The 13621-nt window shown below is 33.7% G+C and overlaps 1 protein-coding gene across 1 annotated transcript; it reads right to left on the reverse strand.

The window, feature by feature from the left end:
* Positions 1-10799: 10799 nt before the first annotated feature.
* Positions 10800-12705, reverse strand: LOC118031803 (2-oxoglutarate-dependent dioxygenase 19-like). The gene is made up of 4 exons (XM_035036297.2): positions 12368-12705; positions 11878-12113; positions 11344-11671; positions 10800-11223 (listed from the first exon to the last, which is right to left on the reverse strand). The coding sequence occupies exons 1-4, from the start codon at positions 12641-12643 to the stop codon at positions 10963-10965; spliced, it is 1101 nt and encodes a 366-aa protein (XP_034892188.1). The 5' UTR covers positions 12644-12705; the 3' UTR covers positions 10800-10962.
* Between the last annotated feature and the right edge of the window lie 916 nt (positions 12706-13621).

Raw genomic sequence — 13621 nt, forward strand, 5'->3', positions numbered from 1 at the left:
ATAAAAATTTGGCTTGGTTTTCAGGAAAGTGTTTTCCATTTTAGCTATGTTTGTTTTTCAGAAAGTGGTTTCCGGGAAATCACTTTCCAAAATTTCTTGTGTTTGTTTTCCATTAGAAAAGTTAGTCGACGAAAAACACTTTCCAGTAAAAGAAAAATTTGGCTTGATTTTCAGGAAAGTGTTTTCCTGTAAAATTTGAACGGAAAACACTTTCTAGAAGTTATGAAAAATTTAGAAATGTCATTATTTATTGATTATATCAAATTTAATCATCAAACTTTTGATTGCTATATATATTTTGTTTTGAATATTTATTTTTCAATTTCATCTCTTAAAATTTTATTTTTATATTAACTTTGGTCTTTATTTTTATAATTGTTATTTGCTTTTTCCTTATTATTTTTTTATTGAAATTTTTTATCTATCAAATTTGGTCCTCATTCTTTTGATTGTTACTTATTTTATTTGAAATAATTTATGAAATGTTAATTATTATTATTTTAATTTCTTCATCTTTTATTTTGTTTTATTTTTTAGATTTGATCTCTATTATTTTAATTATTATTTATTTTATTTGAGATAATTTATGAAATTTTATATTTTTTTCAATTTCATTCTCATTCAACTTTTAAATTTTAAGATTTGTTCCTCATTATTTTAATAAACTTGAGAAAAATAAAATATTAATAAGTTATTTTCCAGCTCATTTTTCATGACATAACCAAACACTGGAAAGTGTTTTCCAACTTATTTTTCATTACATTACCAAACATCGGAAAATACTTTCTCGGAATTCACTTTTTTTGAAATTCACTTTTCAAAAAAAAAAAAATATTTTCCATCAAACAAACAGGGTAGTTCCCATGTTAGTTTAAATTGCTTTTCTATAAACTACATGTCATTCATTCAAAATTTGCATATAGCCTCTCCCACTCTAAGTTATTTCCTCTCCTCATATTATACTATTTTTTTTAATCTATATTTTTCTTTACAATTTCAATTTCATCATATTTTTTAGGGTTTAGATTTATTGTAGATTCAACGTTATAATTTTCTCAATTTATTTTTTTATGAGGTTATTTAATATTTATGACCATGACTATTTGTTTGACTAATTAACTTGATTTTTTTTTTCTAATTGAATTTCTTTTCCTCAATTTCATTTTTTAATATTGGGTCAATTAAAAATTAGATTTCATGATTTATTTTGACTTGGATTCTAACCCATCTTATGACTCGAGTCATGAGTTTGATGAGTTAATATTTGAAGTTAATTTCATTTGGTAGGATGACTCTTTTTAATACTATAATATGGACAAGATCCAATGTAACAAGTCTCTGCTTTTACATCAAACAATTATATTATTATTGAAAACTTTAAATGACATGGGAAAACTATTATGTATGTCCATTATAGATCAAGCCACAATCTACTATGAACCGTGGATTCTCATTTCCAAAGGCTTGGGGTGGGGGTGTTTTTTTCTTTTCACATAAAGTAACATTATCATTCTACCCTATGATTGAAAAAAATAGAAGTCTTTGATTTAAGAATATTTGGTCTTTTGTATATGCTTATTGGTAAATAAAAGATTAAATGAGTATATGTTAGTCTTTTTAATTTTAAATATACAGTAAAAAAGCTATTAAACTTGTTGGTCAATTGCTTTTTTGACACTTCACAATCTTTTAAATAGCAAACAAAACTTCTTTACCCTGAAGGTAAAAAATTATTGAGTTGTTGCCAAGGGTATCTTAGGGTTTTGAAAAAATATGCATTTACCCTTAGAAAAGACAAAAGGTCATTTATGCATTGAGGAGTGTTTAAGTACTTTCATATTTGTTTATTTGTTATTTCCAGGTTAATGAGTGTCGTTTTAATAATTTTCCATTGATTTTTATTTTATTTTTTTATTTGAAAAAGGTACTAGCACGTGTTGTTATGTACTATCATGTTAGTGGCATCCACTCTTTTTAGGCGGCGTGTACGACAATACTAGGTGTCCAAACCTAGTCTTCCACCATGTGTCTAGAAGCGCCATTATGTCCCCTTTCTCCTGGTGTAGCATGTGATGGTGGTTGATTGATGGTTTATCGTTGGTCGGTGTTTCTTTTTTTCTTCTTCCTTATTGTCTCTATCTTCTAGAGTAAGTACAATATATGTTCTCTTTTCTTTTTCTTCCCTTTTCAATTCCAGTCTTTATATTTTGGACGACTTAATTTTGTCTTTGGCCTTTTTATAAAAAAAATTTATGATTTCAATTCAGTCCTTAAATTACAATTTGTCGCATATTGTTTTTTTTTCTTCAATTCGATCCTTATTCTTTCAATTTCTTATTTTGACTTTTGGCTCTTTTGTTGGAGTTTTATTGGTTTTCAATCTTGTCCTTCAATTACATTTATGTTTTTTTTTTTCAATTTAACCCTTCAATTTAATTTTTTTAGATGCCTTTGTTTTTTTTTTAAAAAAATTTTAGTTTTTACCCTTATTCTCTTGGTTTTTTTTTATGTGGTTGATTTTTTCTCGATTACATCCTTCAGTGTTTGATTTGTTCGAGATTAGGTTTTGTCATTTTTTTATTTTTCATGCTTTCGATTTAATTATACGGGTCACAAGTTTTAAGTATTAATGTGATTAGAAATCCTTTTTTTCCTCATTTTCTTTTATAATTTTATCATTCTAGATTATTTGTTTTTGAAAAAAAGGTTTTGTGGTTATCTTTAATCTATATTCAATTAGTTTGTCTTGATCTCATTACTTAGACCACAAGTTTTGCAAGTCTTTATTGGATGATTCTTTTTTTTTTTTTGTAATTAATTTTTTGAGATTTTTTATTCTATTTTTTAATTTATTTTATACAGATAAGTTTTGTTTTGTAAAAAAAAATAGTTACTTTGAAATAATATATCGAATATGTCCAGTCATGGATATTTTTCTCCTTTTTTATTTTATTTACTCAGTTTCATATGTTTTTTTTTTTGTATTATTATTATCTTTGATTACCTTTAATAAACAAGTTCAGTGGACATAAACGAGTAAATTATCTTTATCTACATCCATCTCTTAATTTTTCTACTTTCTCTTTTAGTTATTATTAACAATTTTATTTATTTATTTGCATAGATTATTATTAGATGTTTGGATAAACTTTTTGATTCACACTTTATAATTCTTTTTATGTAAAAAAAAAAAATATCAAAATAGCCTTTATACTCAAGTGTTTTTCTTTTAAAAATCAATTACGACTCACTACAAAGCACAAGTTAGATCAAACTTTTATTTCACTCTAAATGCTTTTTATTTCACCCTCATTTTTGTTAGATGCTTTTATTTTCATGAAATCATCTTTTGAACATTTAATTTGTTGAGGATTCGACTTCATATGATCATATTGTTCTGTAGTTTTTTTTTTTTTTAAAAAAAAATATTGATTTGGTGATTATCTTCAATTTCTTTTCTTTGAGTTTATTCCAATCTCATGATCCAGGTCACGAGTTTTGCATGTTATTTTTTTAATATAAAGGTTTTTAAGATCGTTTTGTTTGTGTTTGATTTTTCAAGATATTATTCTAATTCATTTATAATTTTTTTTATTTATACAAATAAAGTTTGTTTTTCAAAATATAAAATATTTATTTTTAAATAACATTGATGATTTGTTCGCCCTTGGATTATTTTTATAGGACTTGAGTGTATTCGGTCATTTTTATTTGTGTTTAACTTTTAGGTCGTGAGTTTTTTAGGATATGGGTTTATATTTTATTAATTAAGTAAACAATCGAGTAAATGTTTTATTTTGTGTGATTGAATACCTTGATTTGCATTCATCTTTTAATTTTATCAATTTCTTTTATGGTTATTGTCAACATTTTTTTCTCATTTATTTACACAAATGATTATCAATTTATTTAGTTAGATATTTGCATTGGCTTATTCAATTTACACTTTATATTTTTATGTTGAAAGACACATTGAAACTTTTAGGTAGCATTTAATTATTATCTTGTGATAAAAGAACAAAAATATGTTTAGTTGAAAAGATAAAAATATAAAAATAAATGTGTTCCTTGATAATTTTGGAGTGAGTTTCTATACTTACAAAACAAGAGGTATAAAAAGGGCATATCTTCTAAGACAATGTTTTTTGTTTTTTATTCATAAAATATCATTGTAAAAACTCTCAATTCTAAAATTATCCAACTAAGATATATATAGATCAAAATGATTATTATTATAGTTTTAAACCTTAACTTGGGAGTTGCTTAGAAGCAAGACCTAAATCACAGGTCGAGAAGGTCAACTTGGATTGACTTGGATCAACATAAGAATAAAAATAATTATTATCATAATTTTAAAACCCGACTAGGAGTTGATCCAGGGCAAAGGCTAGGTCACGGATCTGGAGAGTCAACTCATGTTGACTAGGTCAATATAAAAATAAAAATGGTTATTATAGTAGTTTTAAAACTCGACTTGTGAATTAACTCGGAGCAAATTCTAGGTCACGAGTCAAAAAGGTCAACCTAGATTGACTCGTGTCAATGTATAGATAAAAGTAGTTGTTATTATAATTTTAAAACCCAATCTGAGAGCTGAACCAAGACAAAGTTCGGGGCCAAGAGGACAGCCTAGATTGACCCAAAATCTTTTTTTAAAAAAATAATAATAAAAGTAACCTCATTTTCATAAATAAATAAATAAACGATTTTAAAAAGTAAACATGTTTTTTACCCATGTTTTATCTCAGGTTGATCCAGGTTTTTACCAGATCAAATCGAGTCAATCCTTCTTCTACTTTTTTAAACTTGGACTTGTCCAGGTTCCAAGTCAAACTGTCATGTTGGTTTAGATTTTATAACTATGATTATTATAATTTTATTAATGACATATAATATATTTTTTTATATTTTTTTTTTAATTTTTTTTTCTATCATGTAACAATAACGTAAATAACATAGATGTTACTTCTATTGTATGTGTAATTTATGTCAGCCAAGTTATCAGAGCTTCTTGAAGAGTTGCTTTGTTATCAGAGTTCCTGCCAACCTTAGGCTGATGGAATTGCTTTATTATCATAGGTGTTTTTTACATGCACAACCTTGACACATGAAAATATAGATGCACCATGCGTTGATAGTGCAAAACTAGTTTATCATGAATTGGGATAGTAACAATAAGAGATAGAAGCAAAAACAAAACATACTGTGATAATTTTTGGAGTTCAATCAATCATGAATTGCAGGACATGATTCAATGTATGAACTCCATGGACAATGGATCTTGATTCAGAGAATAGTTTGGTTCCTTTTGTTCTTACAATGATTAGATTCTTCCTGGATATAACTACACTAAAAGGACCTATTCAACCTGAAGCTTGTTTCCTCCTTTTGTTCTTCTGGAGAGCTCCCTGGAGGTAAAAAAATGATGCCCCAGAGAGATAAAAACAAGTCCTTTTGTTCTTCTGAAGTGCTCCCTGGAGGTAAGTGATAAGTATAATTTAAGATTCAAGAATAAGATAGGGAAAAGAAAAGGTTGTTTAAGAAATAACTGCATATCCTTTGCTGAACTCTTTTAGGCTATATATAGATATAGGAGTACATGTAGGAAAAATAACAAACATGGCTACAGAATAGGAATGCTGAAAACCGAACATAAACAAACTGACTCAACAAACAAATGACTAAAATAAAGAAATTAGACTAAGTCTTCCACTTTGCCACTACACATCGTGGTCTCTTCCATCTTTCCATTACACAATTACACATCGTGGTCTTCTTATCCCTTCATGTCATGGTCTGCTAGTGTGCAATCCCTGCATGTTGTGGTCTGCTAATGTGCCACTACATTGCATGTGAAGTGGTGAAGTGGTACATATCATTCCCTACCCCTTAAGGAACCTTGTCCACAAGGAGGAAGTCTAGATAGGACTTGGAGAAACGCCACTCATTTTTCCAAGTAGCGTCTCCTACTGGTGCACAGACCTATTTTACCAAAATTTCAGATTTTGAACGATAGTTACCTTTGCATATCACACGCCGGTCTAAGACAACTTCAGGTTAGGGAAGAACAACTGAAGTAACCGAGACAGGGGGGAGTTCAAGAGAGGAAGGAGTAATTGGACCCAAATGCTTCCTTAACAAACTGATATGAAATACATCATGGATTTGAGAACCAGGAGGCAAGGCTAGTTTATAAGCCACCGAACCGACCTTCTCCAATACTTTGTATGGACCAAAAAATCACGGGGCGAGTTTAAGAGAAGCTTGAAAAGCCACAGAAGTTTGCCGATAGAGCTGAAGTTTTAAATACACATGATCTCCCACAGTGAATGATACCTCACACTGGTGTTGGTCCGTTTGACATTTCATCTAATTTTGAGCCAACTGAAGGTTATGGCGTAATTCAAGTAGGATGATATCCCTGTCACGCAGGTATTCATCAACTGCTTGGACGCGAGAAGTGTCGGGTATATAAGCCAGTAAGTTAGGAGGAGGGACTCCATAAACAGCTTCAAAGGGTGTCATCTTGGTGGAGGAATGAATGGAAGTATTGTAACTAAACTCAGCCCAAGGAATCCATTCAAACTATTTGCGTTGCTGGTCTCCTGCAAAACAACGTAAATACTGTTCCAAAGTCCGATTGACAACTTTGGTTTGGCCGTCAGATTGGGGATGGTAACTTGAACTCATACACAACTTGGTTCCCTGCAGATTGAATAATGTGCGCTAAAAGGCACTAATAAACACCTTGTCCTGGTCACTAACTATGGAAGTTGGAATTCCATGCAGTCGAACCACATTGGCAACAAATTCCTTGGCAACACTAATAGCAGAAAATGGATGTTTTAAGGCAACAAAGTGAGCATATTGGTCAATCTGTCAACAACGACCATGATAACATTATAACAATTAAAAGATGGTAATCCTTCAATAAAGTCCATGGAGACATCAGTCTATATTTGAGTAGGGATGGGTAGAGGCTAAAGCAATCCTGTCGGCTGCATGCAATCTATTTTAAACCGCTGACAGACATCACATTGTTGCAAGAATTCCTTCACATGCTGTCGCATATTAGACCAAAAAAAAACTCTGTCTAATGCGAGATAGAGTTTTATAAAACCCAAAGTGCCCACCTACAGGTGACGAATGACAGTCAACCAAAATCTTTGAAATCAAAAGGGAGCTAGAGCTCAAATAGATTTTGTCTTGTTTGAACCAAACACCATCATGGAGGAGCAACTAATGATTGACTTGAGAGGGTTATTTGTGTACTAAGTTAGCATAAAAGGAGTCCTGCTGGACTTCCTTCTGAAACAGTGACCACCAATCTGCATGCGATTAAGAAATGGATATAAATTGGAATTCAACTACATGTGATAATGAATCAGCACCTTGATTTTCAGGCCCACGTTTATACTCAATTTTGTAATCATAACCAAGTAGTTTTGGTAGCCAGTGTGTTTGTACAGGTGTAGTAATTCGTTTCTCCAGGAGGTATTTAAGACTTTTGTGATCAGTGCAAACTGTAAAAGGTTTCCTTAACAAGTATGGACGTCATTTATTGATTGTTTTGACGATTGCCAACATTTCTTTTTCGTATGTGGACAATACTAAGGCTGACCCTTTCAATGCTTCACTAAAATAGGCAATCGGTTGGTTATGTTGAAGCAAAATTGCACCAAGTCCTATTCCATTAGCATTGCACTCAATGACGAATTGTTGAGTAAAATAAAAAAGGCATAAGATTGGCGGGGATGTCAGTGCTTCTTTCAACTATTGGAAGGCCTTCTCTGCTGCATCGTTCCACTGAAATCCATCTTTACTCAAGAGACGGTATAGAGGTGTTGCTATACACCCAAAATGACGGATAAATTTTCAGTAGTAACCTGCTAAACCAAGAAATCCATGGACCCCTTTTGCTGTTGTTGATGGTGGCCATTCGATGACAGCTTGTATTTTGGTGGGATCAACCGATACTCCTTGCTCAGAAATGATGTGGCCCAAGTAACTGACCCGTAAAACTTTGAATTGACACTTGAACAATTTGGCAAATAAATTGTTAGCTGATAAGATTTGTAGAACAGTTTGCAGATGAGTGAGATGGTCCTCCCATGATCTTGAATATACTAGAATGTCATCAAAGAAAACCAAGATAAAGTGTCAGAGGTAAGGACAAAAGAGATCATTCATGAGACTTTAAAATGTTGTTGGCACATTAGTGAGACCAAATGGCATCACAATAAATTCATAATGCCCTTCATGAGTTTTGAAAGCTGTTTTATGAATGTCAGCATTATGCACGCGAATTTGATGACATCTAGAACGTAAATCCAATTTAGAATAAAATTTGGCGTAATGCAACTCATCTAATAGTTCATCTAATTATTGGAATTGGATACTTTTCTTTCACCGTGATGTCATTGAGAGCTCAATAATCCACACAAAATCACCATGCACCATCAACCTTCTTCACTAATAAAACTGGGAGGAAAACGGGCTGTGACTTGGTCTGATTAAACCAGATTACAGAAGCTTCTTGACCATTTTCTTTATTTCAGTCTTCTAATAATAAGGATATTGATATGGCCTCATAGTGACTGGTCCCACTGTAGGAAGCAATGGAATGTGATGGTCATGTGACCATTGTGGAGGTAAGTTGGTCGGGGTTTCAAACACCTAAGAAAATTGAGTTAAAAGTTGACTGTTCTATTGGAAGGAATTATTTGGAAGAATAATCCCAAGCCTTATAATCCATTGAACTCCTTATTTGTTAAGGCTTCAATGCTAGTTCTCCCTAATCCCTGAAATGTGTGAGAAATTCCTGCAATGTTGAAATTCATAGTGAGCTGCTTGTAATCAGTCCTGACTGGTCCGAGAGTTGCAAGCCATTGCACTCCTAATACCAACTGGTATGCTGCGACAGGAAGAATGTAGTAATCGGTGGTGACACGAAGCCCTTAAATAATGAGGGTAAGCGCCTGACATTGTCCAGCACATTCCATATTTTCTCTGTTAGCCACCATGACTTGTAATTGCTTACCCTGAGCTACTGGTAATCCAAATCTAGAGACCAAAGCCTGATCAATAAAATTATGAGTGCTACCTCCATCTATTAGCAATGTTACATTCTTGTTCTTTAACTTGCCAAAGACATGTATGGCTTGTGGATGTTCGGTTCCTGTAATTGCATGAAAAGAAATTTCAGGTAGAACTTCAAAAAGTTCCAGATCAGGTTGGTTGATCTTAACATCTTTAGTATCTGTATGAGGTGAATCTTTGATCATAAACAATTGTGGTCGGGCCCAACGATGTCCTGGAACGAACTTCTCATCACAGTAATAGCATAACCCTTTCTCTCGTCGTTCTCATGTCTCTTGATTGGTGATTCTACGAAAGGTTGCTAGTAGGTTATTGGAACTTTGGCTATGGCGCTGATTTGGTGGAGGTCCTAGCGTCCCAACCACTAGATTGGAGGAGGTTTTTGTTGCTGGATAAGCTGGTTGGAAACGGCATGGTTGAATTGGTCTCTTCTGCAGCTGGTTGCGTTCCTTAATTAGTCAAGCCACCCTTATTGTATCTGCCAAGGTTACAAGCTGTTTAATTTTCACATCTATGCAAATATCATCTCTGAGTCCTGCAATAAAACAACCTATTAAAAAAAATTTAGGCAGGTTGTCCACTCTGTGAGAAAGCCTTTCAAAAGCTTCTTGATAAGCTGCGATGGTGGTGGTTTATTTAAGGCGTATCAGAGCTTCTGATGGATCTTTGTAATCAGTTGGACCAAATCGGAGTTGTATAGCATTAGTGAACTCATCCCATGTTAGTGGTCCACGGAATTTTACCAACCACCGATGCCACAATAAGGTGATGCCTTCTAAATGGAATGAGGCCAGCTGAACTTGTTGGTCCAACGCAATATTTTGAATCCATCTCGTTGGATCATCACCATTAAATTTTAGAAAGGACAACTTGAGGTTGTGATGAGAGTAGTCTTTTGTAGTGTTAGAACGAGAAGTATGTGGGTGTGAGGATTTGTCACGAGCAAAGGGGTTTGTTTCAGAAGAGTTATTGTTTTGGCTACGGGAAGCTCGAAGAGCTTAGAGCTCGGTTAACACTGCTTGTAAGGTTGCGTTCACCTTATTGAAATTGATCTCATGTCATGCCAAGATTTCATTGACATCATTGCGGAATTCTGCATTTATTTTACCGCGAGTGTCCATGGTTGTAACCAGGATATGATACCACTGATAAGTATAATTTAAGAATCAAGAAGAAGATAGGGAGAATAGAAGGTTGTTTAAGAAATAATTGCATATCCTTTGTTGAACTCTTTTAGGCTATATATAGATATAGCAGTACAGGTAGGAAAAATAACAAACATAGCTACTGGATAGAAATGCTGAAAACAGAGCAGAAACAAACTGGCTCAACTGACAAATGACTAAAATAAAAAAAAAAATTAGACTAAGTCTTCCACTTTGTCACTACACATCGTGGTCTCTTCCATCTTGCCATTACACAATTACATATCGTGGTCTTCTCATTCCTGCATGTCATGGTCTGTTAGTGTGCAATTCCTGCATGTCGTGGTCTGCTAATGTACCACTATGGTGCCTGTGAAGTGGTACATATCAGTAAGAAATGATGCCCCAGAGAGAAAAAAATAAGAGAAAGTCCTTTTTCTGACATGAAATTTCTCACGGTGGAAAACAACAGCTGAAGTCCCTGTCATTTGCAGCGGGGCAGCCAGTGTAATAGCATGCATGCAACAACGCAAACCAACTGCGGGAAGAAACATGGCTATAAGAGGGCACTGCAGAAATGATGCCCCACTTCTTATATTTTACAGGAAGTCTTTATTTTGATTACAATCACATTCTTTATCCATTCATTTTCGCATTCATGAAATCATAGAAGTATCATTATTACTTTCATGGTTTGGGACACACACAGAAGCAGTAGCTAAACTGCTTGAATTCGAACTCGATCCAAGCAAGATTTCCCATCCAGCTTGTTGCTTTGCTGAAGTTCCAGGTAGTCTTTGTATTTCATACCAGCGTATGCTGCAGGTTCATTGCCTTTACTGCTCGCTAATAACTCTGGTGCTGGGCTAACGACTGAGTCTAGTGATGGTCCGTGTGCCATAGCTATGGATATCCTTGTAGCCTTGCTGTTCACCATTGCTCGGTGCATAACACTCTTGTACCTTCCATTGCTCAAAATCTAGTAACAAAAAAACAAGAACTTCACATTTTTAACAGCATTATTAAGCCTTAGGAATCTTGGATCGACTCCAAGCCTAATTGTAATAAAGGATAACATGGCCAGGAAGTCAGAATGCACCTCAAGGTGATCTCCGGTGTTAACCAGGAAGGAGTTGGGGAGGGCACCGACACTGACCCACTTCCCTTTGTGCTGAATTTGAAGGCCACCAATTCCATTTTGGATTAGAAGTGTCAGCAAGCCATGATCTGAATGAGGGGGGATGCCCATTGCAAGCTCTGGCTGTGGACAAGTTGGATACAAGTTTGCAATAAATATTTGTTTCCCCTGTTCCAAATTCAGTGCCTTGTCTATGTAGCTTCCTTCCAATCCCAAACTTTCTGATATTCCTTTCAGCAATCCCCTTGCTACTTCTCTAACTCTTTGGGAGTACTCTGATGAAATCTCGCTACAATAAAAAAAGATCCAACCAAAAACTTCAAATTCTAGAAGCTTATGATTCCTCTACTTTAATCATGAATTTTCTCACAAGATTCTGTCTTATCTCAAAAGAAAAGGAATCTCTTTTCACCTTTGAATTCACTTGAAAGGAACACGCATTAGAACTAAAAGCTACTAATGAAGGGGGTGATGAATGATGATCGTTTTATTTACCTGAGGCCAGCAGGTTTGGTAGGTGAGTAGAACACAGGATGTACAAACACCTTGAGAAAATCCCTCCAATAGAAAGCCTTTTCCACTGAAACATTAAAGCTGGTGCCAGACCTTATTGGGTCCAATACATGGTTCCCTTTAAACTCTTGCTTCTCCTCTTCTGGCAGATCAAAAAAACCTTTACACCCATCCAGTATCGAGCTGAGAAGGTTCTCCGGCACCCCATGATTGACCACCTAATAATTAAGAAATATGAAGGATGGAAGTTTCTTTTAGGTTATAAATCAAAGAAAAAAACTTCGTTCACTTGCTCTGTTTTTCTTTTAATCGTATTTTTTTACAAAATACAGAGCATGACATGCACTAGTCAACTAGTTCAGCCCTCAAAGTTGCTGAGAGAGTCATTCGACATCACTTCAAGCCATCAAAGATCAAATTTCTATAACATGACGAGCTAATTACTTGCTACATGAAAAGAGATGAGATATACCATGAAGAAGCCCCAGTCCTGACAGGCTCTGCCAAGTTCATGAACTATTTTAGACCGTTGATCGGGAGTGCCTGAAATAAGAAGAGAGTAATCTATGACAGGGATCGAGCCTTCTGGGACACAAGTTACCTGGTCATGGAGATCAGGAGTGAAGGTGTAAGCGGCGGGGATGGAGGTGAGACCAGGAGATTCAGCTAACGTTTTGATGCTTGTTATCTTGGTTGGTTGACTAGGAAATGCTTGGGAGAGAAGAAGGGAAGCTGTTTCAGCTGCCATTGAGAGAGGGATAGGAGATGAGAGAGAGCTGAATGATTTGGATGTGGATATGAACACTCATCTAATTAAGGCACTATGATAAGTATCTTTTTTGTATATGGACAAGGACTTGCTTGTCCGGTGGCTTCCCGTCAACATGCAATTTTTTCGCTTTGTTTCTCTGTTCTTTCATCAAGTGTGAACAAGGACTAGGTTGTCTGGTGCCTTCCAATCAGCTGGTAATTTGCAAATTTGTTTAAGAGACGATGGAGTCCCACAGTTGTGGACTAAAGATTTTTTAATCTTAACCTATGCTTTTTAAAAAATTTTATTTTTTTAAAAGATTTTAAATTAATATTTTTTTATTTTTTTATTATTTTGATACGTTGATATCAAAAATAAAAAAATTAATTTGATATATTTTTAAATAAAAAACAATATCTTTACTATATATATATATATATATATATATAAAAGAAACATGTAAGTGCTTTTTATAAATATTTTTTAAAAAAAATATATTAAATTAATTTGTTTAGTGTTTTTTTTTATAATTTTAATGTGATGATATAAAAAAAATTAATAATATTTTAAATAAAATATATTTTACATCATAATACTAAACATGGCTAGAATGGGTTTCAACTCACTAGCAACATCAAAACCGAGCCATCAACACTCATGAACCCCTACTATATGATAACTCATTTTTTATTCTTTTTTCTTCAACCAAAATCTCTTTCCCCCCTCTCTCTCTCTCTCTCTCTTTCTTCAAAACATCTCATCTTCTTTTCCTAAATTTTGATCAATTTTTCTGTAAACATCTCATCAGCGACTGGTAATGTTGTTTTAGCTGGGTTTGGTTCATGAGTGTGGATGGCTCGGTTTTGATGTTGCTAGTGAGTTGCAGCTCGACTCGAGCTTTGATGTGGTGAGTTTATTTAAAAGTATGGCTACGGTTATTTTTTAAAATATTTTTTATTTAAAAATATATTAAAA

Source organism: Populus alba, chromosome 17 (genome assembly GCF_005239225.2).
Source record: "Populus alba chromosome 17, ASM523922v2, whole genome shotgun sequence".
NCBI classification, from domain to species: domain Eukaryota; kingdom Viridiplantae; phylum Streptophyta; class Magnoliopsida; order Malpighiales; family Salicaceae; genus Populus; species Populus alba.